The sequence below is a fragment of the Oryctolagus cuniculus genome, chromosome 12, assembly GCF_964237555.1.
Source record: "Oryctolagus cuniculus chromosome 12, mOryCun1.1, whole genome shotgun sequence".
NCBI lineage: Eukaryota > Metazoa > Chordata > Mammalia > Lagomorpha > Leporidae > Oryctolagus > Oryctolagus cuniculus.
In genome coordinates, this window is record NC_091443.1 from 105,741,983 (window position 1) to 105,769,217 (window position 27,235).

Genomic DNA, 27,235 nt, shown 5'->3' on the forward strand with positions numbered 1-27,235 from the left:
ACTGCTTTCCCAGGCCTGTAGCAAGGAGCTGGATCGGAAGTGGAGCAGCCGGGACTTGAACCGGCGTCCATACGGGATGTTACCTGTGTGGTAACTACTGGCGTAGCGCTGCGTTGTGTTTCCAGTCGCCTGCAGATGCCTGAAGCAGCAGGGGGTTTGTGCAGGTCCTGTGCACCATCTGCCCTATCCAGCAGCCCGCGCGACCCAGCCAGGGGTCCACACGGCGCCGCTGTTCTTCATTCCCGGGGTAACTTCGAGGGAAGCTGTCCCCAGGTCCGGGGCCCTGGACGCCCTGCAACTGGAGGAGCCGGGCGTCCTCGTGTTCCCCGCAGGCGGAGCCGGCCGGGACGCAAAGTGGCTCTGCACATGCGCAGAAGCGGGGGTGATGGCTTCGAGAGGACCGGCTAGAAGCTTTGCTGCTGGCAGTGGCGCGACCTCCAGGAACGCTGGCCAGAGGGCCGAACTGGGGCTTGCTGCTGCCCCCGGAGCCGCCCCCCTCCTACGTCACACCTGGGACCCTCACCGACCAGATCCAGGCAGCCTTCCGGGAGTCGCGTCTCCGGGTGGTCCCTGGTCCCTGGCTGACCCCCACCCAGCCTCTCCCAGAGGCGTCTCACGGGCTCAGTATGACACAGACCCTCGGCTGCGCTACGAGGGCGTGACCTGCCAAGCGCCCGGGAAGTTGTGCGCATGCGTGGTGCCGTGTTCCCGGGACCACCCGTGGGCGGTGACAACTGCTCTCTGCTTCTGCAGAGATCCTGAAGATAGGGAAAGGAAGAGCAGGGGGCTGGCAAAGAGGCCGTGAGCCAGCGGGAGCTCCAGGGTGAATACGCTGGGTCCCGCAGGTGCAGCCGGGGCTGCAGGTGCAAAACCAACCCTGTTCTATAGAAGAGATTTCAGTGTCTGCAGGGGTCCTGGAGCCCCTCCCCGCACACACTGCGGGTCAGCTCGCGCGATGTTTCCCGAGACACCTCTGCAGAAGGGCAGTGAGGAAGGCAAGCGTGTCCCGTGCTCACCTCCTCGGGGACAGCCCCCTGGGCCCGGGACACCTAGGTCGTCAGCTACCTCTTCCCTAGAAGCTCCTGAGGGTGCGATTCCCAAGCTTGTTCTCCTGGGGGCGCTGTAACATGTATTTGATTACTTAGCCTCCTGCCCGCATCCCGCAGAATACAAGATTTAAAGCAGCCAGGGCCGGCGCCGCGGCTCACTAGGCTAATCCTCCGCCTTGCGGCGCCGACACACCGGGTTCGGTCGGGGCACCGGATTCTGTCCCGGTTGCCCCTCTTCCAGGCCAGCTCTCTGCTGTGGACCGGGAGTGCAGTGGAGGATGGCCCAGGTGCTTGGGCTGGGAGACCAGGAGAAGCACCTGGCTCCTGCCATCGGATCAGCGCGGTGTGCTGGCCGTGGTGGCCATTGGAGGGTGAACCAATGGCAAAGGAAGACCTTTCTCTCTGTCTCTCTCTCTCTCTCTCACTGTCTACTCTGCTTGTCAAAAAATAAATAAATAAAATAAAATAGAGCAGCCGCTAACTGCATGTAGTGGAGGGCGTGGCAGGTGGCCTAATGGTTACGTCACCGTTTATGACCCCTGCGTCCCGGATCAGGGTGCTTGGGTTCGAGTCCCTGCTCTGGCTCCTGACTCGAGCTCCCTGCCAACGCAGACCCTGGGGGGCAGCAGATCATCGCCTTCCTGCCGCCCACACTGGGGCACATGCACACACACACAGGCACACACATGCACCTACATGCATACATATGCACGCGTGCACACACATGTAATCACATGCACACATACACACACAGTTGCGTGCTTGCTGCTCCTCGACCACACACCCAGCACATGCCCGCGGCAGCTTGGATGCCGAGTGAAGTTAGCCAGACGCAGGAAGACAAATGCCGCGCGTTCTCCCTCATATGTGGGGGCTAACATTTTTTAAAAAAAGAAAAAGAGAGCTGCTCCGTAGCAGTTTTGGCTGCGAACACGGTGTCTTGCCAGGCTTTGCTTTCAATCTCTGGCCAGCAAATTGGTGGGAGCTAGAGCTCACTCTGGTTTCAGGGAGTTTGCTATTATTTTAAAATTTCCTCCAACGGAGTGGCGTTGGACATGTTTGCATCTGCTTCTCGCGTGTGGCCCAGGCTTGCTGTCCTGGTAGACTGGGGCCTTTTTTGTTTGTTTGTTTGTTTTACTTTTCTATTGAACTCTTCGTTGAGCAGAGTCAATATGCCTTTAACTGGAGTTAAGTTTAAACTGTTATCTCGTAATGGTTGTGCCGGTTTACACACAGTACAGAGATTTCTATGAAACCTGGAAATGGATCCCCCACGTGCCCCAGCCACCCCACTGCTGGGAACTTCCCCAAAGGAAATGCAGTCGGCAGACAAACAGTGATCTGCACCCCATGTTGATAGCAGCCCAACTCACTATGGCTAAAGACATGGGATCAACCCAGATGTCCGTCAACTGACGGCTGCATAAAGAAATTATGGTATACATTCTTGCTGGAATACTACTGAGCCATAAAGAAGAATGCAACCCTGTCTTTTGCAATACAGTGGAAGTAATTGAAAACTGGTATGCTGAGTGAAATAAGCCAGCCCCAAAAAAGACAAATCTCGCATTTTCTCCGATTTGTTGCAGCTGATACACGGAGTACCCAAAACACTTAGTATATATGAACGGGGTTGATTTCTTTCACAAGAAACTCATTTACACTGTATTGATCTGTTTTTCAACAAGTCAAGACAGTGACTATAACTTGTATTCTTTACAGGTAGTTTAGTGTTTGAAGAAGCATTGAGTCGTTCTTTCTACATTTCGTTTCAAAGGAAATTATAAAACCCACCCAAGACATGCGGTTGTACTCCTTGGATACACCTTCATTGTGTCCTCGCTGTTCTAAAGTGCTTTCCTGCCGTATATACCTCAATTAAAATCAAATTGCATTTTTTAAAATACCAAAAGTAATCAAATATTAAGTTTTTTAAAAGAAAGTTGCAAGAAATAATAAGATGTTATTTCAAAAAATTTTAAGTTTTTTCTACGGCAGCTTTGCCCACCCCCTCAGCTCTCATCAGAGCCCAGCCAAACAGAAAAACGTGCCTTAGCCCATGGCAGGTGGGCTGGGGTCTGCCGTGGGCTCCTCCACTGAGGGCGAAGCCCCCAGGGCCACATGGGCACCTCTCCCAGCTGCTCCTCTCCTGCTCCCAGGAAGCCCGAGACCCTGGCCGTCAGGACAGCTAAAGGGTCAGCGACACCCCTCCTCCTCTGTGACCCTGGAAACCGCCCTCATACCTTGTTGTGCCCATGTTTATGTTTTTAATAAGGATATAAGCTAGCAAAGGGCATGGTGCTGTGGTTCTAGACTATCCATTCTGATGTACAGCCATACTCTCGAGTTCCAGAAGATTCCATAACCCCAAAAGCAGCCCCGCCCTGCACCGGTTAGCAGTCAGGAGCTCTTCTCTCTCTCTCTCTCTCTCTCTCTCTCTCTCTCTGTGTGTGTGTGTGTGTGTGTGTGTCTCTCTCTGTGTCTCTGTCTCTCTCTCCCCACCTCTTCCTCCCTGGCCTCTGCCCCTCCTCTTGCTGTGTATATTTGCCACTCTGGACTTTCTCATAAACGGAGTCATGGATCGCGCCCTGGCTTCCACAGCGTGTGCAGGCTGTCTTCCACAGGACCCACATTTGGGTCGCCCTTCGCGGGCTGGGGGCCACACTGGCTGCTTCCGCCTGTGCCGTTAGCCGCGATGCCGCAGTGAGCACTCGCCTGTTCTTCTTGGGCACTTGTGGGTTTTTTTGTTTGTTTTTGAGTGTGTCGTCTTTTTCCAGTGTTTCTAGGGACTGTATAAAGTAAGAGTTTTAGGGTATTGGGAAAAAGGAGTCACACCCCTTCGCCAAAATCCTCCTTCTAGAATCTTCTTTGTTCTCATAGGGAGTCCTTGGGCGCGGTGCATGGGGAAGCATCCATGAGCAGGTGGCAGCCCCCAGGGAGCCAGTGGCTGGTGGCTGGCCGGAGGGGGCGCCGTGGGCACCCGGGGCATCTCACGACCTCCGTGACCTGTGCGTCCCCGGCCCCCGGCAGGTCGGACGCCTCGCTGTACTGCGACGACGTGGACATCCGCTTCAGCAAGACCATGAACTCGTGCAAGGTGCTGCAGATCCGCTACGCCAGCGTGGGGCGGCTGCTGGAGCGGCTCACGGACCTGCGCTTCCTCAGCATTGACTTCCTGAACACCTTCCTGCACTCCTACCGCGTCTTCACCACGGCCGTGGTGGTGCTCGACAAGCTCATCACCATCTACAGGAAGCCCATCAGCGCCATCCCCGCCAGGTGCACCTGCCCGGGGCCGGGGGCGGGGGCGCGGGGGCGGCGGAGGAGCATGCAGTGTAGACTGCTCCCGACTGTCACGTCCAGCAGACGGAGCTGCCTCAGTTTCCCCGATGCGGAAAGGAGGAGGGGGGGACAACTGAAGGAGGAAGAGGGAGGAAAAGGACAGCAGAGGCCACCTAAGTCTTGGGTTCAAGGTCATCTTTCCTGTGCTGCCCTTGAGGCCACGAGCCCGGCCCCAAGACCCCCGGGAGGTGGTGGCCAAGTGAGGACTCCTGCCTGTGGCCGGGCGGAGGTGACCTTGCTTCCTGTCCTGCCTGGTGGCCGCTTAGTCCCGCAGGTAGAGAATGCCAAGGACACTCATGCCCCGCCCCCCATTATGGGGCCCATGGCGGACGAGCTTCAGAGTTGGTGGGACTCCTCGCCCTGTCTCACCAAATGGTTCGGCGGCTGAGGGCGGCGCCGAGCGAGGCAGGGAGGGGGTGTCGGGTCTGGCAGGGCCCACCTGCCGCCTGGTATGAGATTCATATGGGAGGTAGTTATTAACCCTCACTTTACAGTCGGGGAAACTGAGGCACTGGGTGACGAAGCCCCTCCCAGCAGGGATGGTGGAGCCCTGCTTGCAGACAGGACAGCCAACAGGTGCTCGTCCTGCCCACAACCCCCAGAGCCTCAGGGCCCCCGAGTGCTTCCCGGCACCCCAGCGAGCCATGGGGCCAGAGCCACAGCTCTCGGGCTGCGTGGGGTGGTGCTGACCCCAGCACAAGGCCAGGGCTCCGAGAGAGCAGCACCCCACCCTGGATGGGCTCGCCCCGAGACAGCCTGCAGATCCAGGCGGGCACGGGTGGAAGGTTCCAGTCCCTGCTACTCTGTGTCCAATTAACTTCCTGCTAATGAAGGCAGCAGAGGATGGCCCAAGTCCTCTCTCGTGGGAGACGCGGATGCAGCTCCTGGCTCCTGGTTTCCACCTGGCCCCGCCCTGGCTGTTGCAGACATTTGGGGAGCAAACCGGCAGATGGAAAGATGGAAGATCTCTCTCCCTCTCCCTCTCCCTCTCCCTCTCCCTCTCCCTCTCCCTCTCCCTCTCCCTCTCCCTCTCCCTCTCCCTCTCCCTCTCCCTCTCCTTCTCTCTCTCTCTCTCTCTCTCTCTCTCTCTCTCTCTCTTTCTCTCTCCCCCTCCCTTCTCCCCTTTCTGGTGTTCTGTTTTCCAATAAACAAACAAACCTGAGACAGAGAGAGAGAGAAAGATTAAAATGCAGCTCAGCCCTGTGGCCACAGCCAAGTCCCTGAACTCTGAGTCTCTGATCCCGCCTGCTTCCTGGTACATGGTGAGGGCTGAGAGCTGAGGGCTGTCCCGCGTGTTACACGGAGGAGAGCAGGCTCCCGGTGGTGCCTCTTGGGGGGGGGGATCACTGCAGGTGACCCCCTGTGTCCACCTGGCACTCAGGTGGGGGCATGACAGGGATTGCCAACCCTAATTCTGACCCTGACCCTTAAACCTAACCTTTAACCTTGACCCTGATCCTAACCTTGATCCTAACCCAACCCTGACCCTGACCTTTAACCCTAACCCTTAACCTTGACCCTGACCTTAACCTTGATCCTAACCCGACCCTGACCCTGACCCTTAACCTTAACCCTGATCCTAACCCTTAACCCTAACCCTTAACCTTGACCCTGACCCTAACCTTGATACTAACCCTAACCTGACCCTGACCCTGACCCTTAACCCTAACCCTGGGCCTAACCCTCAACCCTAACCCTTAACCCTTAACCCGACCCTGACCCTGACCGTTCCGCCTTCTGCCCTCCCACTCGTGTCCGCTCAGGCTCAGTTCCAGGGTGGAAGCAACGCTGGAGTTTGAGTCGGATATGTGGGATGGGGCCTTTCCCGTCCCTGAGCCCAGCCATGCACCACAGGCCCCGCACAGCTGCTCACAGAGGGAGGCGAGGAAGGGGCGGCAGACAGACCCATCCCCGCCAAACCCCACCCCAGGCATCCAGGACACGGCACTTGCATTTTTTTTTTTAAGATTTATTTTTGCTTATTTGAAAGGCAGAGTAGCGAGAGACAAAGAAATCTTCTGTCTGCTTGTTCACTCCCCAGATGGTTACAACAGCTGGGGCTGAGGCTGGGCTAGGCCAAAGCCAGGAGCCTGGAACTCCCTCCGAGTCTCACGAGGATGGCACGGGCCCACGCACTTGGCCCATCTTCTGCTGCTTTCCTCAGGTGCATCAGCAGGGAACTGGACCGGGAGTGGAGCAGCGGGGACTCGAACCAGCACTCTGATAAGGGGATGCCAGCATTGGCAAGCAGTAGCTCAACCCGCTGCACCACAGTGCCAGCCCCAGGACCAGCCTCGGACACTGGGGATTACGAGACCGAGGGAGCCATGGCGGCCGCCCGGAGCCTGCCGGGGCACAGGGACGCCAGGGCTGCCCAGGGAGGCCGGCCTTGGCTGACGGTCCTTCCGTCCCGCGCCCCTGCAGGTCTCTGGAGCTGCTATTCGCCAGTGGCCAGAGCAGCAAACTGCTGTACGGCGACCCTCCCAAGTCCCCGCGCGCCGTGCGCAAGTTCTCCTCGCCGCCACCACTGTCCCTCAGCTCCTCGTCGCCCAGCCGCCGGCGGAAGCTGTCCCTCAACATCCCCATCATCACGGGGGGCAAGGCCCTGGACCTGGCCGCCCTCAGCTGCAGCTCCAACGGCTACCCCAGCATGTACTCCGCCATGTCGCCCTTCAGCAAGGCCGCCCTGGACACCAGCAAGCTCTACGTGTCCAGCAGCTTCGCCAACAAGATCCCGGACGAGGGCGAGGCCACCTCCACCGAGAAGCCCGAAGACCCCTTGGCGATCAGCAAGCAGGGTGAGTGGGGGAGGGGAGCAGAGCCACCCCTGGGGGGCCTGAGCTGGCTCAGGGCTGCCGCAGGCGGGAGTGGGCAAGGGGAGAGGCTTGGGGCGTCCAGGCTGGATCGTGGGGGCCCAGGCCGCCAGGTGAGGCAGGCAGAAGCTCCCCGGGCACTGCCACACTGTGTCAGCTCCTACCACCTGCAGTGAGGGTGTTCCCCTGCCCTGGCGACCAAGGCAGCCTCACCCGCATTGGCCATGGATGTGTCCTTTGCCCAGGACAGGAGGGGACGCCCGCCATGCTCCTGCCCCACGGAGCTCACGGTCACTGAGAAGTCAGAGCGGATGCACCACATGCACACCTCATGCGTATTGTATGAGGGAGAGAGCCCAGGTGCAGAGGGTGTGCGGGAGGGCTTCCGGAGGACCCATCCGAGCTGGACTTCCACCAGGGGGAAGGGAGAACATTCTAGGCCGTGGGAACAGAAGGTGACGGAGTGCGGTGCGAGGAAAGCATGCGAAGTTCAGGGGACAGCTTGAGGCTTGGTGACACTCAGAGGATGTCGGGTGCAGGGCAGCGGCTGGGGCGAGCAGGTGCCTCCCTGGTCTCAGGGCGTCTCGGGACCATCTAGAAGGGCATCAGTTTGGGTGGCTGGTCTGTTTCTCTCCTGGATCAGATCAGCCCACAGCGTGGGTGCCACCAACACTGGGAGAGCACACTCATGTGCCTGGGTGCACATGCTCGCACACTCACATCCTCACACACGTGTGCCTTGTGCACGTTTGCACACTCAATGTGCATTCTCATTCACGTGTGTGTGCACATGCTTGCACACTCACATCCTCACACATGTGTGCCTTGTGCACGCTTGCACACTCAGTGTGCAGTCTCATTCACGTGTGAGTGCACATGCTTACACACTCACATCCTCACACATGTGTGCCTTGTGTGCATTTGCACACTCAATGTGCAGTCTCATTCACGTGTGCGTGCACATGCTGGTACACTCACATCCTCACATGTGTGCCTTGTGCACGTTTGCACACTCAATGTGCAGTCTCATTCATATGTGTGTGTGCACATGCTGGTACACTCACATCCTCGCACATGTGTGCCTTGTGCACGTTTGCACACTCAATGTGCAGTCTCATTCATAGGTGTGCATGCACATGCTTGCACACTCACATCCTCACACATGTGTGCCTTGTGCACACTTGCACACTCAGTGTGCATTCTCGTTCACGTGTCTGGGTGCACATGCTTGTACATACACACATCCTTGGCCTAGTCGGAAGCCCTGGGCCCTTGCCAACTACCTGGAGGAAGGCCAGTAGCATTTCTGCCCTGTGGGGGGTGAAGAGGGTGGCAGAGGGCAGAGCCGGGGAGGCTCCGTCCCAGGGGACGGTCTCCACAGCACACACAGTAAGCACCGTGCCCAGCTGGAAGTCAGTCACCAGGGTGACGGCCACAGAGGCCACCCAGCAGGTGCGAAGTACAGGGCCCATAAACCCCCAGTTAGTCCAGAAGGTGGCACCGTGAACATCACATGATGCACCCGGCTGCCTGATTGTGGTCCAGGGGACCACGAGCCTGTCTGATTGCGTAACTGTGTGTGTGTGTGTGTGTGTGTGTGTGTGTGTAAGACTAGTTTTTGGTCTGGTTTGGTTTTCATTATTGTTTGAGAGGCAGAGAGACAAAGAAAGACGGAGGCCTCTCGTCTCTGGATCACTGCCCAAACACCTGCTTCCACCAGGACTGGACCAGACCACAGCCAGCAGCCAGGCGCTCCAGCCAGGTCTCCCGTCTAGGGGGGCCTCAACCACTCACGCCATCGCTGCTGCCTGCGAGGGTCTGCGTTAGCAGGAAGCTGCCGGGGGGGCCAGAGCCGGGACCCCAACCCAGCACCATCGTGTGGGAGGCAGCTGTCCAGCAGCTTAACACCGGGCCAAGCGCCTGCCCCTGGGTGAGGGGTTGGGTCCAGACCTCGCCTGCCAGGCATGGGCTCTGAGTCTAATTCCTCGGCTTGTGCAAAGTGCGGAGACCACAATCCTCCCGAGAGTAGAGAGACTGCACTTTGGAGAGACCAGAGGCGGGGCCAGGACCGCCCAGGGCCAGCCACAAGGGGCAGACCAGCGCCAGCGCCGCAGCTCACTAGGCTAATCCTCTGCCTTGCGGCGCCGGCACCCCGGGTTCTAGTCCTGGTCAGGGCACCGGATTCTGTCCCGGTTGCCCCTCTTCCAGGCCAGCTCTCTGCTGTGGCCTGGGAGTACAGTGGAGGATGGCCCAGGTACTTGGGCCCTGCACCCCATGGGAGACCAGGAGAAGCACCTGGCTCCTGCCATCGGATCAGCGCGGTGCACCGGCCGCAGCACACCGGCCGCGGCGGCCATTGGAGGGTGAACCAACGGCAAAGGAAGACCTTTCTCTCTCTCTCTCTCTCTCTCTCTCTCTCACTGTCCATTCTGCCTGTCAAAAAAAACAAAGAAAAAAAAAAGAAATGCAGACCCACGGACCCCTCAGGGACCTGGACGGGAATCCTGCTGGGATGGCCAGGGATGGCCGGTAATATTTGAGACACCCCCCAAGGAGCCTCAGTGACCTTGGAGGTTCCCACGTCCACTAGCCTGGCAAAGGTTCTGGTTAAGCCCTGTGGTTAAACCCCGCTCCAGCGGGTGAGCGCCCTGTGGCTTCCGTCCGCTGCAGACCTGAGCCTGCACGCCGATAAACAGGTGGAGGAGGGCTAGCGCGTTTCTCCCCACCTCTCCCAGGCTCCGAGGTGTCCATGAGAGAAGAGTCGGACGGCGACCAGAACCAGAGTGACGATGGTGAGGCCGAGACATCACCCACGAAATCTCCGACCACTCCCAAATCCGTCAAAAGCAAAAACTCTTCAGGTACAAACCGCCGGTGGGAAACTCCGTGTGGATCCACAGGTGGGGAGGGGGCCCTGGGCCCAGCCAAAGCCAGCAGCTCCAGCTGGGTCTCCCACGAGGGTGCAGTGGGTCACCGGGACTCAAACCAGCGTCCGTATGGGATGCTGGCATTGCAGGCGACAGCTTAACCCACTGCACCACCATGCTGGCCCCTGGCTTTGGGTGTTTGAACGAGGTCGTTTGCTCCTCACTGCGCAGGCCCTGGGGCTGTGTCCCACCTGAGACTTAGGAGGCAAAGCCAAGGTTTGCATGGTCAGTGGCTCCTGTCACTACTGCTCATGGGTTCTGGTGATCATTAATGCCTTGATGTTCCATGCCCCGGACGTGGCTGCTCACCAGGACAGAGCCAGCCGTCTGACCAGGTGCGTTGGGAGCCACAGAGGGGCAGGAGGGGCAGCTGCAGAAGCGAGACGGTGGCCGTGCTGTCCCACCCCAGGACAGCTGTGAGACCCCACCACCACCCAGAGACTCCCACAGGGCTGCCTGCAGCGCCACCCCCTCAGAGCCTGCCCCGGGACTGGGGCCCTGGGGGGCTGAGGGCCTTCCGCACTCTCCGCAGAGTTCCCGCTGTTTGCCTACAACAATGGGGTGGTGATGACCTCCTGCCGCGAGCTGGACAGCTCCCGCAGCGCCCTCTCGGCCGCCTCTGCCTTTGCCATAGCAACCGCAGGAGCCAACGAGGGCACCCCCAACAAGGAGAAGTACCGGAGGATGTCCCTGGCCAGCGCAGGTACGCGGGGGCCCTAAGGTGGGGCCCGGGGACAGGACCTGCTGGGAGAGCCCCTGGCCTCGACTCCAGGCTCCCACTGGGACTTTCACACCCCACTCTGGTCTGCACCCCACACCTGGAGCCAGGGCCTGTACCCTCCCCTCCAGCTCCTCACTGGGCTGCTGCAGGGGCCACCCCCCATGCACCCCCCCACCCCAGTGCTTCGCCTGCCCCTGCCTGCTGCCTGGCCACCCACTGGGCCAGCTCCTCCCAGGTCGCAGAGTACATTCTGTGGCAGAGGAGTTAGTGTGGCCCCATGAGTGGTGGAGGGAGAGGCCGCCAGGGTCCCCCAGCTGCCCCGGGGCCTGCTGGGGGTGCCGTGTGTGTGGACTGTGTCTCCTGCAAACTCATGGCGTCTGTCTTGCTGCCCAGAGCTTGGCTGTTAAACATTTGCTCCCAATGGGGTTTGGCGTTGGCCCAAACTTGGGACATCTGCCTCCCATGTACGAGGGCCTGGGTTCAAATCCCGGCTCTGCCCAATTCCAGGTTCCTGCTGACATGCACCTGAGAGGTAGCAGGTGATGGCGCCAATACTTGAGTCCCCGCCACCCACATGGGAGACCCAAACAGAGTTTCCGGCTGCTGGCCTCGGCCTGGCCCAGCTCCAGCCATTGCGGGCACTTGGGGAGCGAACCAGTGGATGACAGATCTCTGTCTCTCAAAATAAATCTGCAACTAAAAAATTTCTGATCGGTGCCATCATCACCCCGTCGCCCAGCAGCCCTGAGGAGCGGCCTCAGCTGCACCAGATGCGGGCGTGGGAGCCTCAGGTCCCCTGTCCCCTCTGCCATGCCTCCCACCAGGCTTTCCTCCTGACCAGAGGAACGGGGACAAGGAGTTTGTGATCCGAAGAGCGGCCACCAACCGTGTCCTGAACGTGCTGCGACACTGGGTCTCCAAGCACTCTCAGGTGCGAGCCCCACCCACCCCGAGCCCCCCAGGAAGACAGCTGTCCCCCTACCCCGAGCCCCCCAGGAAGACAGCTGCCCCTCCACCCCAAGCCCCCCAGGCAGACAGCTGCCCCGCCCACCCTGAGCCCCCCAGGCAGACAGCTGCCCCTCCACCCCGAGCCCCCCAGGAAGACAGCTGTCCCCCTACCCCGAGCCCCCCAGGAAGACAGCTGCCCTGCCCACCCTGAGCCCCCCAGGCAGACAGCTGCCCCTCCACCCCAAGCCCCCCAGGAAGACAGCTGACCATGGACACTGGTCCCCAGGAACCAGCTGCTGTCCCAGGCTGTGCGAGGGAGGGAGGGAACCCCAAAGCTGCCCCTTGGAGGGCATGCAGAGCATGTCCCCACCTCTGTGTGCAGCAGGGACGCGGGTAGATTCAGGCCTCCCTGGCCCATGGGTGTGGCTGGCTGAGGGCTGGCACCTGCTCTCACCCCGTGGGGCCCTGCCTCTGTTCCGAGGCCCCAGTGTGCCCGGCCACGCAGCAGCCGCCGGAGAGGGAACGAGGTGGGGCGGAAACAGAGCAGTGGCTGCCTCCTGTGCCTGGGCCCATACAGCAGGGCAGTAGCCGGAGCTCCCCGTCCCGTCCCCCCGGCAGGACTTCGAGTCCAACGAGGAGCTCAAGTGCAAGGTGATTGGCTTCCTGGAGGAGGTGATGCACGACCCAGAGCTCCTGACCCAGGAGCGGAAGGCTGCGGCCAACATCATCAGGTAAGGGTAGGGCCAGCGCCCTCCCCACCCCAACCTCTGCCTCCACAGGGGCTGGCCAGAGGCCAGGAGAACAGCCCCAGGCAAGATCGGGCAGGGTAGACTGAGGCTGGAGCACCTGCAGCCCGGGGCCCCCCATCTACAGCCAGGCTGAGCAGCACGCGGTCTGGGGTGTCCTGCCCCCTCCCTGCCTCCTCCTCTACCACCGGCCCTGGCTCCTGACTCCAGCTTCCTGCCAGGCAGACCCCAGCGGGCAGCAGGGATGGCTCCAGAACTGAGGGCGATCAGGACTGAGCGCCCAGCTCCCGGCTTCAGCCACGGCCAAGTCTAGCCCCAGTCGTCGTGAGCATTTAGGGGGTGAAACACCCACAGGGAACTTCTCCTCCACTCCCTTCCTCCCTCCCTCCCTCTCAAAACATTTAAGAATTATTTATTTATTTATTCATTTGGAAGGCAGAACGAGACCGACAGAGACATCTTCCACTCACTGGTTCACTCCCCAAATTTCTGCAACAGCCAGGGCTGGGCCAGGTCAAAGCCAGGAGCCGGCAGCTCCATCTGGGTCTCCCACGTGGGTGGCAGGGGCCCGAGTACTGGAGCCATCGCCTGCTGCCTCCCCCGGGGGGCTCATCAGCAGGAAGCTGGAACCGGAAGTGGAGTAGTCGGGACTCGAACCGGGCGCTCCAGCAATATAGGATGCGGAGACCCCAAGCAGCACCTTCACTGCCTTGCCAAACGCCTGCCCCTCAAAATAGCTTTTCAAAATGTGGGAAATTCGGTTCTCAGCCACCTGCGCCCTGGTGGCTGGCGAATCCTGTCCTGGACAGCGCAGGCATAGCACAGCCCTGGCCTGTGTGTGCTCAGGAGCTCAGGAAAATCTGAGTAAACTCAGACCTGTGCCAGTCCCTCCACCCCTCCAGCAGAGCCCAGGGGGCAGCAGCAGCCGGTGACTCTCTCGGCCTCACTTTTCCCCTCTGGAAAATGGGTGGCCAATGCCCACTTCAAGGACTGTGTTGAGGGGGTGTAGCTTCTGCCAGTTGTTCAGGGGCATGGGGCACAGGCCCGCCACCCACTCCGCCCACAGCTCTCCTCCCTCCCAGCCCAGCTGGATAAGGGACCAGGTGCCGGCCTCTCCTCCCCACCCAAGCCTTCCTCCTTCCTGCCCCAGGTCCCCACTCCCCCAGGCCCAGACCCGGAGTCTCTTCAAAGGCCCCGACCCCTGCAGGCACACACCGGGCAGCTGGCCCTCAGAGCCTCGGCGGTGCTGGGGCTATGGTGGGAGACAGAGGCTGAGCTGCAGCCCGGGCATTCCAAGTGCATTGTGGTCCTGAGTGGCTGTTTCCTGGCTGTAGAATATCTAAGAGACTTCAACACATTCGTGGACAATGGAATTAAAAGTTAACTTTCTTTTAATGCACCAAGATTTTGAGATACGTGCAGTTTCTCCATAAATACACATTTTGCTTTCAAGATTTATTTATTTGAAAGGCAGAAGGCGGAGTTAGAGAAAGAGAGAGAGAGAGAGAGAGAGAGAGAGATCTTCCACCTGCTGGTTCACTCCCCAAATGGCTGGAGCTGGGCCAGGCCAAAGCTAGAGCCAGGGGCTCCATCCGGGTCTCCCACGTGGGTGGCAGGAACCCAAATACTTGAGCCATCACCTGCTGCCTCCAAGAGTGCACATTTGCAGGCTGCTGGGCTCGGGAGCAGAGCTGGGACTCGAACCCAGGCCCTCCCATACGGGCCGTGAGCGGCTTCACCATGAGCCTTATTTTCTCCTGACCATTGGGAGAAGCCCTTGTGTGCACAGATGCCAGAGAAACCTCCTCCCATTATATGGTGACCCTTCCGCCAGGGCTGATCCCCGGCCAGGACGCCACGGCCTCCAGCCCAGAGCAGGCATGGCCCCAGGCCTGGCTCTCAGTCGTCCCAGTGGGCCTCCGTCCAGCACTGCACCCCCGGCATCCTGACCCTGGCTCTGCCACCCGCCAGCCTCGTCTCCCATCTCTGCCCGGGACCCCTCAGCTCTGCTGCCCCTACCCCCGTCCCACCTCCCGCATGGCTGCCTGCCCCCTCCCCGGGGCCACCTGACCAGCATTCTGTCTGCAAGACTCCCAGCCCCTCTCCCCTGCCCCCTTGGTCCCCAAGAGGGGGCCTCCACCAGCCAGGAAGTCAGGAAAAAGTCCGCTGGGGAGGGGCAGGGCATCTGCAGAGGCACGAGGCAGGGTGCAAGGTGTGTGTGTTGGGTGGTGGGGGTAGGGAGTTAGTGCACCTGGGGGCGGGGCTGCCCGGCAGGCAGGCGGGGCCTCACCTGCCTTCTCTTCCCCAGGACCCTGACCCAGGAGGACCCCGGGGACAGCCAGATCACGCTAGAGGAGATCACACAGCTGGTGAGCCCGGCTGCCCTTGGCTCCCCTGCCGGCCAGGCCGGCCCTCCCCGCCAGCCCCTCTCGAGGCCCCTGGCTGAGCCAAGGCCCCGCCCGTGTTCATTTCCCGGGACTGCCCTGGCAAAGTCCCACAAAGCAGGTGCCCGCAGCACTGGCAGCCAGAGCCCCTCCAGGGTGTCACCGCGGGACGCCCACCCTTGTCCTGGGGGGGGCCATCTTCTCCTCCCCCAGCGATAACCCCATCTGAATTAGACCTGCACACACACACACATAGACCCATGCGCACACTCACAGACCTGCACACACACACAGACCTGCATAGATACAGACCTGCACACACACACATAGACCACATGCATAGAGACCTGCACACACACAGACCTGCACACACAAACCTGTATACACACATAGACCTGCACACACACAGACCTGCACACACGCACATAAACCACAAACATAGACCCATGCGCACACACACAGACCTGCACACACACACAGACCACACACATGCAGACCTGCACACATACAGACCTGCATAGATACAGACCTACACACACACACATAGACCACACGCATAGAGACCTGCACACACACAGACCTGCACACACACACATACAGAACACACATATATAGATCCACGTGCACACACACAGACATGCACACACACAGAGACCACACACAGACCCATGTGCACACACACAGACCTGCATAGATACAGACCTGCACACACACATAGACCACACGCACAGACCCATGTGCACACACACAGACCACACACATAGAGACCTGCACACACACAGACCTGCACACACAAACCTGTATACACACACATAGACCTGCACACACACAGAGACCTGCATAGATACAGACCTGCACACACACATAGACCACACGCATAGAGACCTGCACACACACACAGACCTGCACACACACACATACAGAACACACATATATAGATCCATGTGCACACACACAGACATGCACACACACAGAGACCACACACATAGACCCATGTGCACACACACACAACCACACACACACAGACCTGCACACACAGAGACTTGCACACACATACAGACTCGCACACACACACATAGACCACACGCATAGAGACCTGCACACACACAGACCTGCACACATACAGACCTGCACACACACATAGACCCCTCCACACACACACATACCTGCACACACCTAGACCTGCACAAATACACAGACCAGCACACACACATAGACCCCCCACACACACAGACCTGCACACACACATAGACCCCACACACACACACCTGCACACAGAGACTTACACACACATACAGACTCGCACACACACATACCTGCACACATAGACCACACACATAGAGACCTGCACAAACACATAGACCCCCACATACACACAGACCTGCACACACACATAGACCCCATGCACACACAGACCTGCACACATACAGACCTGTACACACACATAGACCCCACACACACACAGACCTGCACACACACATAGACCCCACACACACACAGACCTGCACACATACAGACCTGTACACACACATAGACCACACACACACAGACCTGCACACACACACAGACCTGCACACACAGAGACTTGCACACACATACAGACTCGCACACACACACAGATCTGCACACCCCAGCAAGCAGTATGGTGGGCACTTTCCCCTGCCCTCCACACTCCCCACCCCCCACCAGGCCTGAGGCAGGGGCGCCCTCAGCAAAGGGGCCAAGAGCCAGGTGCCAGGCGGGGTCCCTGGAGGGCCTCACTCAAGCCCTCCCTTGCTCCCGCAGGCCGAAGGCGTCAAGGCCGAGCCCTTCGAAAGCCACTCGGCCCTGGAGATCGCGGAGCAGCTCACGCTGCTGGACCACCTGGTCTTCAAGAAGATCCCGTACGAGTGAGTGGACACCCACCCCAGCCCTCCCTGCCCCTCCCCGGGGCCAGTCCAGCTGTGCCCCTCAAGTCAGGGCAGCAGCCTCCAGGGGCTGCACGGATTCGCCCCTGCTCGAAACAGACACGCAAGCCTGGGGAGAGGCCTTGCATCTGCCCCCAGGTTCTCGCCCGTCAGCTGCACACACACATGGAGCTCCTACTCGGGGGTCTGTGTTCACATGTGTGGACGTGCGTGTGTGTGTGTGTGCACGAGCAGACTGGGGACAGCTCGGGACTCCCAGGCCTGGTGTTGCCTGCTCTGGCCCGCAGTTGGCCACTCCCACGTTCACTGTAATTATATGACCTCAGGCAGCAGTTTTTTTTCTCTAACAACGGTGTTTGCAAACGCAATTTTTCAGTAAACGCCTGGCATTCTCTCACCTTGCAAGTTGCTTGCAGCTTTGACTTCGTATTTTCAAAGCCGAGATAAACATGCATGCAGCCGAAATACTCCTCTGGTTTCTGAAGGTTGCCCCAGCAGGTGGGGGGCTGGGACTCACTGCATGGCTTTTGGTCTCTGCCCAGAAGGACAGCCCTCCCCCACCCTGGCGCCCTCGCAGCCGTCGCCAGCTGCTGGAGAGGCCAGCGTGCTGGGAACCAGCCACACCTGCCGCACCCTGGGGACGCTCCTGCCTCATCCCCTGGCAGGCCAGGAGCCGGGGCGGTGCGTGCCAGGTGCCCACTACCACAGCACGCTCCTGCCGTGGCCTGCCGGCCCCTGTTCCTTTTTCTGGCCTAGGGTCAGCTGCTGCGGGGGTGAGGGAGATGGGATTTTCCGTTACGGGAAGTCCAGCCGCTGTCTCAGCCTGGGTAACTGGCAAAAGGAAGAGGTTTGTGTAGCTCGCAGCTCTGGGCCTGGTGCCGCCGGCAGCACGAGGGAACCGAGCGCGCGAGAGGGAGACAGCCCCTGATGAGACAGGAAGCCAGGGAGACAGCGTGGCCAGGCTCGCTCCTCCTTTACAGCCTTGTGGGAAGGGACCAGGTACCCGGGACAGCTACATTAATCCCTTCCAAGATATGACGGCACCAGCTTCCATTAGCCCCACCTCTTAAAGGTCCCATACCGGGGACCACACATCCAGCACATGAACCTTGGGGGAACACAGTCACACAGCGTCCAGGCCAGAGCCGGGACGAGACACAGTGCGCCCACAGCACTTTACAGCTAGTGGTGCACCACCCCACCCCGCCCCATGCCCGCACAGTATCCCCGCTGCTAGTCCCATTTTGTAGAACTGGATGTGAAGGGCTTGGCCGAATCCACACAGCAGCAAGCCCGGGGTTCCTTCCTGGACAGGGCCCTGCAGAAAGTCACTAACAGCCCCGGAAAGCAAAGACATCGTGAAACCATGGGGTCAACAAAGCAAACCTAACCTCGCCCATCGGGGGTGGGGGTGGTCTCTCCCCTTGCTTCCTGCAGGGAGTTCTTTGGACAAGGCTGGATGAAACTGGAGAAGAATGAGCGGACCCCCTATATCATGAAAACCACGAAACACTTTAACGACGTGAGTACAGGGCGGGCAGCGCCTCTGTCTGCTGGTTCTGTCTTTGGCAGGTCCCTCCCGAGGCTGGGCACCGAGGGAGCCACACACCTGCTGGCTCCCAGCCGTGGGGCCCGGGGCTGACAGCTTTACCGCGGGCTCAGGGCTTCTCCTGCACCATGGGGCTGACTCTTGAAGGATGCATGGATTTCAAAAAGGTTTTGGACCCAGTAAACTTACCTTTACTATGACGATGATTTACTTGAGAGACGGACAGAGAGCTGGTTCACTCTCCATGCCCACAACTGCCAGGGCCAGAGCCAGAAGCCACGACCCCAGCCCAGGCATGGCAGGGCCCCAGTGACGGGAGCCATCACCTCTGCCTCCCAGGACCCACGTGAGCAGGAAGCTGGAGCCGGGCACCAAACTCAAGCACCGTGTCGCAGCACAGCCTCTTAACCGTGAGGCTGAACACCTGCCCCCGAACTTCTCTTTTGATTCTGTTCCCCACAAACTGTTACAAGTACACTCGTACATTTCCCAGAACACTTGGAACCTCCTGGAATGTTGGCTGGGTTTCAACCACCCTACATGTGATGTTCCAGCCCCTTCTCGTGACAGGTGCCGTGGCCCCGCGGCAGGAGACACCAGAAGCCACAGAGCCAGATGAGGGTGGCCCAGTGTCTGAATCCTCCCCCAGAAACCCCGCACCTTAGCTCCCTGGGAAGAGAGGGGTGGGACCCAGCACTGGACCTGCGGCGGGGCCCCGTGTGCAGAGCAGGAAGGGCCTGGCCTGAATTCAGACAGGCGCATCCCACAGCCTGCTCCCGGAGTCCCTGAGCTCACCGACCCGCTGCGAGGCAGCCGCTGCCTTTCCTGGATGCCCGGTGGAAGATAGCTGGGTGGGGCAGACTTCCCTGCATCTGCCCAAGCTCTGAGGCCAGCGACCACGCGAGCCATCAGCTCCCGGCCTCATGACGGCCCCGCCGCAGTACTTGGCGTGGCCAACTCCAAGGTTAATCATCAACGCACCCTCAAGAGCCTGGATGGCCGGAGGTGGGAGCGCAGGATTCCACTTGTCCTGACCACCTAGCAAACAACACTCCACCGTGACAGGGGCCCCTGGCAGCCAGGAGGAAACAAGAAAGCCCAGGCTTGGCTGCTCCGGGAGGAGCCCCTGGGGCCTCCCAGCTCTGGACACCACGCCAGTGGGAGTCTGAATGAGACCCACGTGCTGGACACAGGCCTGGGCCTTTAGAAACGTCCGCTCACTTCATCCTGCTCCTGCATTTTATGAGTGATGAAGCCGGGGTCCCCTTCACTGCTCTGCCCCACATCACCTGGCCCCAGGCTGCCCTTGAACCCCCGCAGTGGCCCCTTAGCCGCCTGGAATTTGGCCATTTCTCTGTGCCAGGGGTTTTCAGGTGCCCAGAATCTGAGCCTATCATGGCCTCCATCTCTCCCTGGCCTTATTAGCTCTTTTTTTTTCCCCAATTTTTATTTATTTGGTTTCATGTATGTGAAAAGCAGAAAAACAGGCAGAATTCTTCCATCCGCTGGTTCACTCCCCAGATACCCGCATCAGCCAGGGCTGGGCCCGACTAAAGCCAGGAGCCTGGAACTCCATCCCACTCACTCCCTTGTCCTCACACCTGGGGCCCGCCTTGTCCTGTCCTGGGGCCGGCCTCTCGGGGACAGTGTGGAAAGGAGGTGGTGCTGGCGGGTCTGGCTCTCAGTTTTTGGGGGGAGGCTTCTAACACTGCCCCATTTAGAATGCTGATTTCTGTAAGTCTGCCTTTCAAATGGCCCCAGTGGCTACAATGACCAGGCCGAAGCCAGGAGCTTCTTCCGGGTCTCCCACGTGGGTGCAGGAGCCCAAAGACCTAAGCCATCTTCCACTGCTTTGCCAGGCTATAGCAGGGAGCTGGATCGGAAGTGGAGCAGCCGGGACTCGAACCGGCGCCCACATGGGATGCCGGCACTGCAGGCGGCGGCGTCACCGGCTACCCACGGTGTGGCCCCCTAGCAGTTTTCTAATTCGTGCTTTCGCCTCCCTGCGCTCTCTCCCTGCCTCCCGCGTGGGCTTGCAGATCAGTAACCTGATCGCCTCGGAGATCATCCGGAACGAGGACATCAACGCGCGGGTGAGCGCCATCGAGAAGTGGGTGGCCGTGGCCGACATCTGCCGCTGCCTGCACAACTACAACGCCGTGCTGGAGATCACCTCCTCCATGAACCGCAGCGCCATCTTCCGCCTCAAGAAGACGTGGCTCAAGGTCTCCAAGCAGGTGCGGGCCGGGCCGGGCGGGGCGTGGCGGGGGCGGGGCAGCGCTGGGGAGGGGAGGGGGCGGGGAGCCGGGGCGGGGCCGGGGCGGGGCGCCGGGGCGGGGGGGGGGCTGGGGGCGTGGCGGGGGCGGTGCCGGGTCTGGGGACGGGCTGGCCTGGGGGCGTGCTTGGGGCGGGGCTGGGGGCGGGGTGGGGTTGGGGACGTGGCGGGGCAGGGAGCCGGGTCGGGGAGCGGGCTGGGGGCAGGGCGGGGAGCGGGGCTGGGGGCGGGGCGGGGAGCGGGGCAGCGCTGGGGAGGGGCGGGGGCAGGGAGCCAGGGCGGAGCCGGGGCGGGGCTGGGGGCGGGGCGGGGGCGGTGCCGGGTCTGGGGACGGGCTGGCCTGGGGGCGTGTTTGGGGCGGGGCTGGGGGCGGGGTGGGGTTGGGGACGTGGCGGGGCAGGGAGCCGGGTCGGGGAGCGGGCTGGGGGCAGGGCGGGGAGCGGGGCTGGGGGCGGGGCGGGGGGCGGTGCCGGGCCTGGGGACGGGCTGGCCTGGGGGCGTGTTTGGGGTGGGGTTGGGGACGTGGCGGGGCAGGGAGCCGGGTCGGGGAGCCAGGGTTGGGGCGGGGCAGGGGCGGGGCAGGAAGCCAGGGCGTGGATGGGGGCGTGGATCTGGGGGCAGGGGCGGGGCGTGGTGGGGCTGGAGGCAGGGCAGGAGCCGGGGCTGGGGGCCAGCAGCCTTGCCCCTCCAGCATCCAGAGGAGTCCCTGGGGCCTGCCGGACTTCCGTCCCCCCTTGAGTCATTAACAGCCCAATGTGGGAAGTGTGAGGCAGGGATGGGCGGTCCCAACCAGAAAGAGTGGCTTCCCAGCCCCCTTCCGGACCTTCAGGGAGGCTGAGATGGTGGCCGGAGGACCCCCAAGTCCCCGTCAGCAGCTGCTCCGGCCGCCGCCCAGGCAGCTGGTCCCTGTTACCTCCTGGATAGTTGCTCCTCTTAAATGCGGCTTTCAGAACGTGATGCTGGAATGCACACTCGCTGGGTGCACTGTGGCCGCCCCCGTGTGTGTGTGTGCGCGTGGGAGGCTGAGCAGGCCCACCCGTGTGAGTGGTCCTGCAGCCAGTGCCAGGGAGACCCTCTGGCTCCCCTCTGGGCCTGCAAGCTGCACCCCTTGCTGCCCATGGGCAGGCAGTGATGGCGTGCCGTGACCCCTTCTCACTAGAAGCCAAAGTCGGGACAGCCTGGGACAGCCCCGCTGCCCCCTTCCCCTGCTCGCTCCACCCCCTCGCACCCCAGGCAGACCGAGCCTCTTGCCCCTGGCACATGGAGACATGGCTCTTGTCACATTTGTGGGCTCTAGGAAAGAACAGATGCTGTAAGCCTCGGGCATACAAGGCACGGGTCAAGCAAGGCTCCATGGAGCCTACGCATCACCCAGGCTGATTCGAGCGCTCAGGGCTGCAGTAGGCCAGTTGTAGGGTCTGGGGGTCTGTTGTAGACCCCTCATTGTCTCCCCCTGCCCTGTGTTATCAGTCTTTCCCAGAGCAAAGATTTATTTGTTTGGGAGGCAGAGTTAGAGAGAGAGAGCAAGCACCATCTTCCATCGCTTGTTCACTCCCCAAATGGCCACAATGGCCGGAGCTGCACCAGTCCAAAGCCAGGAGCCAGGAGCTTCTTCCAGGTCTCCCATGTGGGTGCAGGGGCCCAAGCACTTGGGCCATCATCTGCTGCTTTCCCAGGCCATAGCAGAGAGCTGGATCAGAAGAGGAGGAGCTGGGACTAGAACCAGTGCCCATATGGGAAGCCGGCACTGCAGGCGGAAGCTTAGCCCACTACACCACAGCACCCTGTCCACTTCCTTGGCCACTTTCTCCAGTACCCTTGTCCCCGTGGAGCTGGGAGGGAACAGCCACCTTGGCCATCTGAACCTCTTCCCTTCTGGGACAGTGCAGGTCAAGGGCAGTGAGTGGCCAGGGCACGAGGCCTGGCCTATGTTCCGGGAGAGCACGCGGGACCCAGGACCGTCCAGCCTGCTGCAGAAGTCACAGGTGCCCTCGGCAGGCTGGACCCACCGGCTTCTCCACCCTAGCAGCTTGTGCATCCGGGGTCTCCGGCCGTGGCCGGGTCAGCAGCTCTCTGCAGGTAGCCCCTGGACACCTGGGACCCACAGTTGCTGGAGGGCCGGTAAGGTGGGCTCAGAAGCAAGTTTTTCTTACTCCCAGCGCAGAGCAGCCTCATGTCCAAGTCCGGCCTGAATCACAGCCAGCGGCCTGCGGTCAGGTTTAGACACTTGTCGTTTCCCCCTCTCCACATCCTCTTTACAAATAAAAACTAGCCTCCCAGGGCCGGCACCATGGTTCACTAGGTTAATCCTCCGCTGTGGCACCGGCACCCCATATGGTCACCGGTTCTAGTCCCAGTTGCTCCTCTTCCAGTCCAGCTCTCTGCTGTGGCCCGGGAAGGCAGTGGAGGATGGCCCAAATCTTTGGGCCCCTGCACCCACATGGGAGACCAGGAGGAAGCACCTGGCTCCTGGTTTCGGATCAGCATAGCTCCAGCTGTTGCGGCCATTTGGGGAGTGAACCATTGGAGGGAAGACCTTTCTCTCTCTCTCTCTCTCTCTCTCTCTCTCTCACTGTCTGTAACTCTACCTGTCAAATAAATAAATAAAACCAGCCTCCCCTGGAAAAGGGCTGGTAGTGCCCGTGCGTGGGTCAGTACCGATGGCTAACTTGGTTTTGGGGATCCCCTGTCCCGGGGACACGAAGCCCAGGAGTCTCTCTCTGGCTCCCGGTGGGAGAGAACGTCCTTGGCCAAGCAGGAGGCTTCTGCTAGGTGAACAGAGGATGGTCAGGAAAAATCGTTGGCTTCCCGCTCCCCGGATGGACTCCTTGGAGTCACCCCCTCCCCCAGCCCCTCTAAGCCACTGGGGTCTCAGGAGCCGCCCGCGTTTGCGAGGACCCCTGTGTCCACGCCCGTGTTTCTTAGAGGTGTGTGTGCGTGAGCCCCGACACACGAGGCAAGGACCCAGACCTGACCCCGCAAGTCTCCCCCAAGCCCCCGCCCCCGTCTCCAGACCCGAAGCAGGTGCAGCACGGGCCGATGTGCGCCAACGCTTCTCATTCTTTCCAGACCAAGGCTTTGATCGACAAACTCCAAAAGCTTGTGTCGTCCGAGGGCAGATTCAAGAACCTCAGAGAAGCTCTGAAAAAGTAAGTGTGCGACATTACCTCGCTGTTCTTCCTCAGCGCTGGCACGGGGCTTCAAGCACCGCCCCTGGCCGCAGCAGGACGTCTGTCTCTCTGTGTGTCCCTCTGTCTGCCCACAAGAGCCCCTCCCCGCCCCCCCCCCGACCTCCCAGACACCAAGAGTGAACCCAGAGGCCCCGTGTCCTCAAGGCGATGGACATGTCGTTGGACTTCCAAACCCACAGGGCGCTGTACCCACCATAGCCCCAAGAAACGCAGTCCAGGAACCCAGCAGGGGGCAGGGTGCTCCACCCAGCAGGGTTCCTGGAGCCCGGCACCCTGGTTTATTTTGGGGTGGGGGCTGTCCTGGGCGTGGTGGAACCTTCAGTAGCACCCCGGCCTCTGCCCAGGGAATGCCAAGGGCGCCCCTCCAGCCAGGGCAGACAGAAATGCCCCCGGGGAGGGAGAGATGGACGAACGTTCCCTGAGAATGAGCCATCCCGAGGCAGCCCCTCTCACTCTGTTTCCACAAAGACGCTGCGCAGCCAGGCGCCATCCGAGGCCGGTGCCTGGTCCCCCGGGGCTCCTCCAGGTTCCTCCAAGGAAGCCATGGCTCAGCCCGGGTGTAGGCGCCTTGGCCACTCACATGTGTGAGACGGGTCTCCCTCCCCTGGCCGGGCTGCTGCTCCCTCCAGGCTCCTAGCTGTCCCTCCGTCACACGGTTGCTGCCCCCCGCCCGGAGTGCACCACCCCCCAAATCTGGGTGTGGGCCAGGCAGAGCCCCCGGCCCGGGCCAGACGCTGCTCACCCCCGCTCTGCCGCCTCGTCTCGTGTTTGCCCTGTGTCCTCGGCCTGTCCCTCACCGGCTCCGTGTGCCATCGCCTTGACCATCTCCACTTTGTTTGTGTCTCAGACAGATGTCCCACCCATCTGTGCTGTCGGCCGTCTCTCTCCCGCCCGGGCTCCCCGGAGCCCCCGTGGAAGGTGCTTGGGGCAGCGGCCCCACCGTACATTCACCAACCTGTCCGTCCGCCCCCGGGCGTCGCTCCATCCGCCTCCTTCACATGGCTTCCTCGTCGGCTGCGTGGCCCCCCTTTCTGTCTCAGGGTCCCGTCCTCACTGTCTGCCCCTCCCAGGTTACTATAGGCCGTGTAAGTGCCTCCTCCCCCAGCTTCTCTGCTCCCTGGCGCACAGGGTCCAGGGGGTATCCTGGGAGCTCAGCCTTTTGTGCAAACCAGGAAACGCAGGGCCCTGCGGGACAAGGAGGGGGCTCTGGGGGGCAGCATCTCGGCACCCTTTCCCTCGGAGCCATGCCGTGCGGACACGGGGGTCCAGTCATCAGGCAGGGACAGTGGCAGAAGCAGCAAGGTAAGGGTCTGTATGGATAGGGAGGGGACCAGACAAGGAGCCCCCCCGTGATGGTCTTTTGAAAATTCATGGGGAATGTGAGGCGTGGAAAAAAGCTAGGCACAAATTTCCATATCGTGGGCACCAGAATAAACTCTTCATTCCACTTTTCTGTGCACCTTTGGACGTCCCTCGTAGGTCCTCAGTCCCGATCCTTTGTCCCAGGCATCGCCCTCACCTTGACATTCGAGTGTCGCATCTGTGCCGACCCCCAGGCAGGAGGATGGCTTTGCAACCTTCGAGCAGCCAAGGCTGCATCCCCAAATCCCAGCCGCTCTCTTAAATACCACTGCCCCCCCTTACAACCCTTGCCACCTGCTACCCCTTCGTTCCCCTCCCAGGTACCCCAAGAGTGGCCTTATCTCTCTCTTGCAACCCCCCCCACACACACACACCCCGCAAAGCCCACAAGACCCTGCCCTCCTCAGCCTCCCAGGGAGTGGACACAGCTCCACATGACACAACCCTGGCTGGCAGCGAGATGAGGTCCCAGCTCTCGTGGGCGTGGTTCCAGTTTTGACTGCCCTGTCCTGTCTCAGCCCAGCGCCCACGTGCTCGTCTGTCCCATTGTCTTTCTTTTTTTTTTTTTTTTATCTTTTATTTAATGAATATAAATTTCCAAAGTACGTCTCATGGGTTACAATGGCTTCCCCCCCCCATACCGTCCCTCCCACCCACAACCCTCCCCTTTCCCACTCCCTCTCCCCTTCCATTCACATCAAGATTCATTTTCGATTATCTTAATATACAGAAGATCAGCTTAGTATACCTTAAGTAAGGATTTCAACAGTTTGCTCCCACACAGAAACATTGTCCCATTGTCTTTCATTTGAACAGGGATTTAGATTTAGAGGGACCTGGAGTACAGGCTTGTGTGTAGCCTGGGGACAGCTGTGGGCGGGAGGGCGGGGGTGGGGACCGGCCAGCCCATCCTCCCAGGAGACAGTGTGCAAGTCCATTGATTGATGTGGATTGCATGAGCCCAAAGTCCAAAGGCTGAAACTCTGGAATCCCAGAGTTCCAAAGACTCATGCAAGGTCACATACCTGCTCCGGCTTTGTTTTCTGCCGGTGGCGCCCCGCAAAGCCCAGCCTGCTGCTGGCGGCATGAGAGGCCAGTGGGTGTCCAGGTGGCAAAAAAGCACAACTGGACTCTCCAAGCTGACCACTGCAACATTTATAAAAGATTTATTTGGTTATGTGAAAGGCAAGAAGAGAGAGAGAGAGAGAGAGAGATCTTGCCTCCGCTAGTTCACTCCCCAGATGGCCTCCATGGCCAGGGCTGGCCCAAGCCAAATACAAGAGCCAGGAACTCCATCCAGATCTGGGTGGCAGGGGCCCAAGCACTTGAGCCGTCATTTGCTGTCTTCCCAGTGCAGGGAACTGGGTCAAGAGTGGGGTAGCCGGCACTTGATCCCAGCCTCGCTGATGTGGGGTGCGGGTGTCCCGAGAGCATCACCACGCCTGCCCCTCTGTGTCTTTTAATTGGGGATTTAGTCGGTTTGCATTCAAGGCAATTGTGCATAAGTAATGACTTAGTCTTGTCATTTACAAAAAAAAAAAAATCTTGTATTTTGAGTGTTCTTGGTTCTAATAGGGGATGCCAGCATCACAAGTGATGGCTTAACCCACTACACCACAATACCAGTCCCTACAATATTTTTATCTATCACAACTCATAGTGGAGAAATTGTTATAATAATTACATAAAGTACATGGAAAATGGGAAGAAAAGGAAAGCTTATTTTGGTGCAAAAGCATGTGAAATTCGTGCCTGCGTTTTCAAAATAGGCAATTTCTGTGGCCCTTCTGAAGATCTATTGGATGCATGGGTTTCAAAATTTTTGTACCAGAGTAAACTTACATTTTAATTCCACTTTTCCACAAGCCTTTAAAAAAAAAGAAGAAGAAAAAAAAAAGAAGAAGAGTTATTTATTTATTTGAAATAAATTCAGTGGTGGGGAGAGACAGAGAAAGATCCTCATTCCTCCAGTTCACCCCCCAGATGGCCACAACCAGAAACCAGGGGCTTTATCCGGGTCT

The 27,235-nt window shown here is 60.0% G+C and overlaps 1 protein-coding gene across 3 annotated transcripts in view; it reads left to right on the forward strand.

Moving 5' to 3' along the window:
• RASGRF1 (Ras protein specific guanine nucleotide releasing factor 1) overlaps window positions 1-27,235 on the forward strand; it is a 98,979-nt gene that overhangs the window by 64,727 nt on the left and 7,017 nt on the right. For 2 of the 3 annotated variants that reach the window (XM_051834574.2, XM_051834572.2), the window contains exons 14-25: window positions 4,080-4,328; window positions 6,816-7,189; window positions 9,940-10,065; window positions 10,664-10,834; window positions 11,677-11,783; window positions 12,419-12,531; window positions 14,855-14,915; window positions 16,716-16,819; window positions 18,275-18,359; window positions 20,426-20,623; window positions 23,731-23,810; window positions 24,700-26,446. In XM_051834574.2, coding sequence (XP_051690534.2) covers window positions 4,080-4,328; window positions 6,816-7,189; window positions 9,940-10,065; window positions 10,664-10,834; window positions 11,677-11,783; window positions 12,419-12,531; window positions 14,855-14,915; window positions 16,716-16,819; window positions 18,275-18,359; window positions 20,426-20,623; window positions 23,731-23,810; window positions 24,700-25,174 — 2,143 coding nt within the window. In that variant the 3' untranslated portion in view covers window positions 25,175-26,446. Of the gene's footprint in view, window positions 1-4,079; window positions 4,329-6,815; window positions 7,190-9,939; window positions 10,066-10,663; window positions 10,835-11,676; window positions 11,784-12,418; window positions 12,532-14,854; window positions 14,916-16,715; window positions 16,820-18,274; window positions 18,360-20,425; window positions 20,624-23,730; window positions 23,811-24,699; window positions 26,447-27,235 lie in introns of those variants that run through there. The other variant, XM_051834573.2, reaches the window with a different exon arrangement.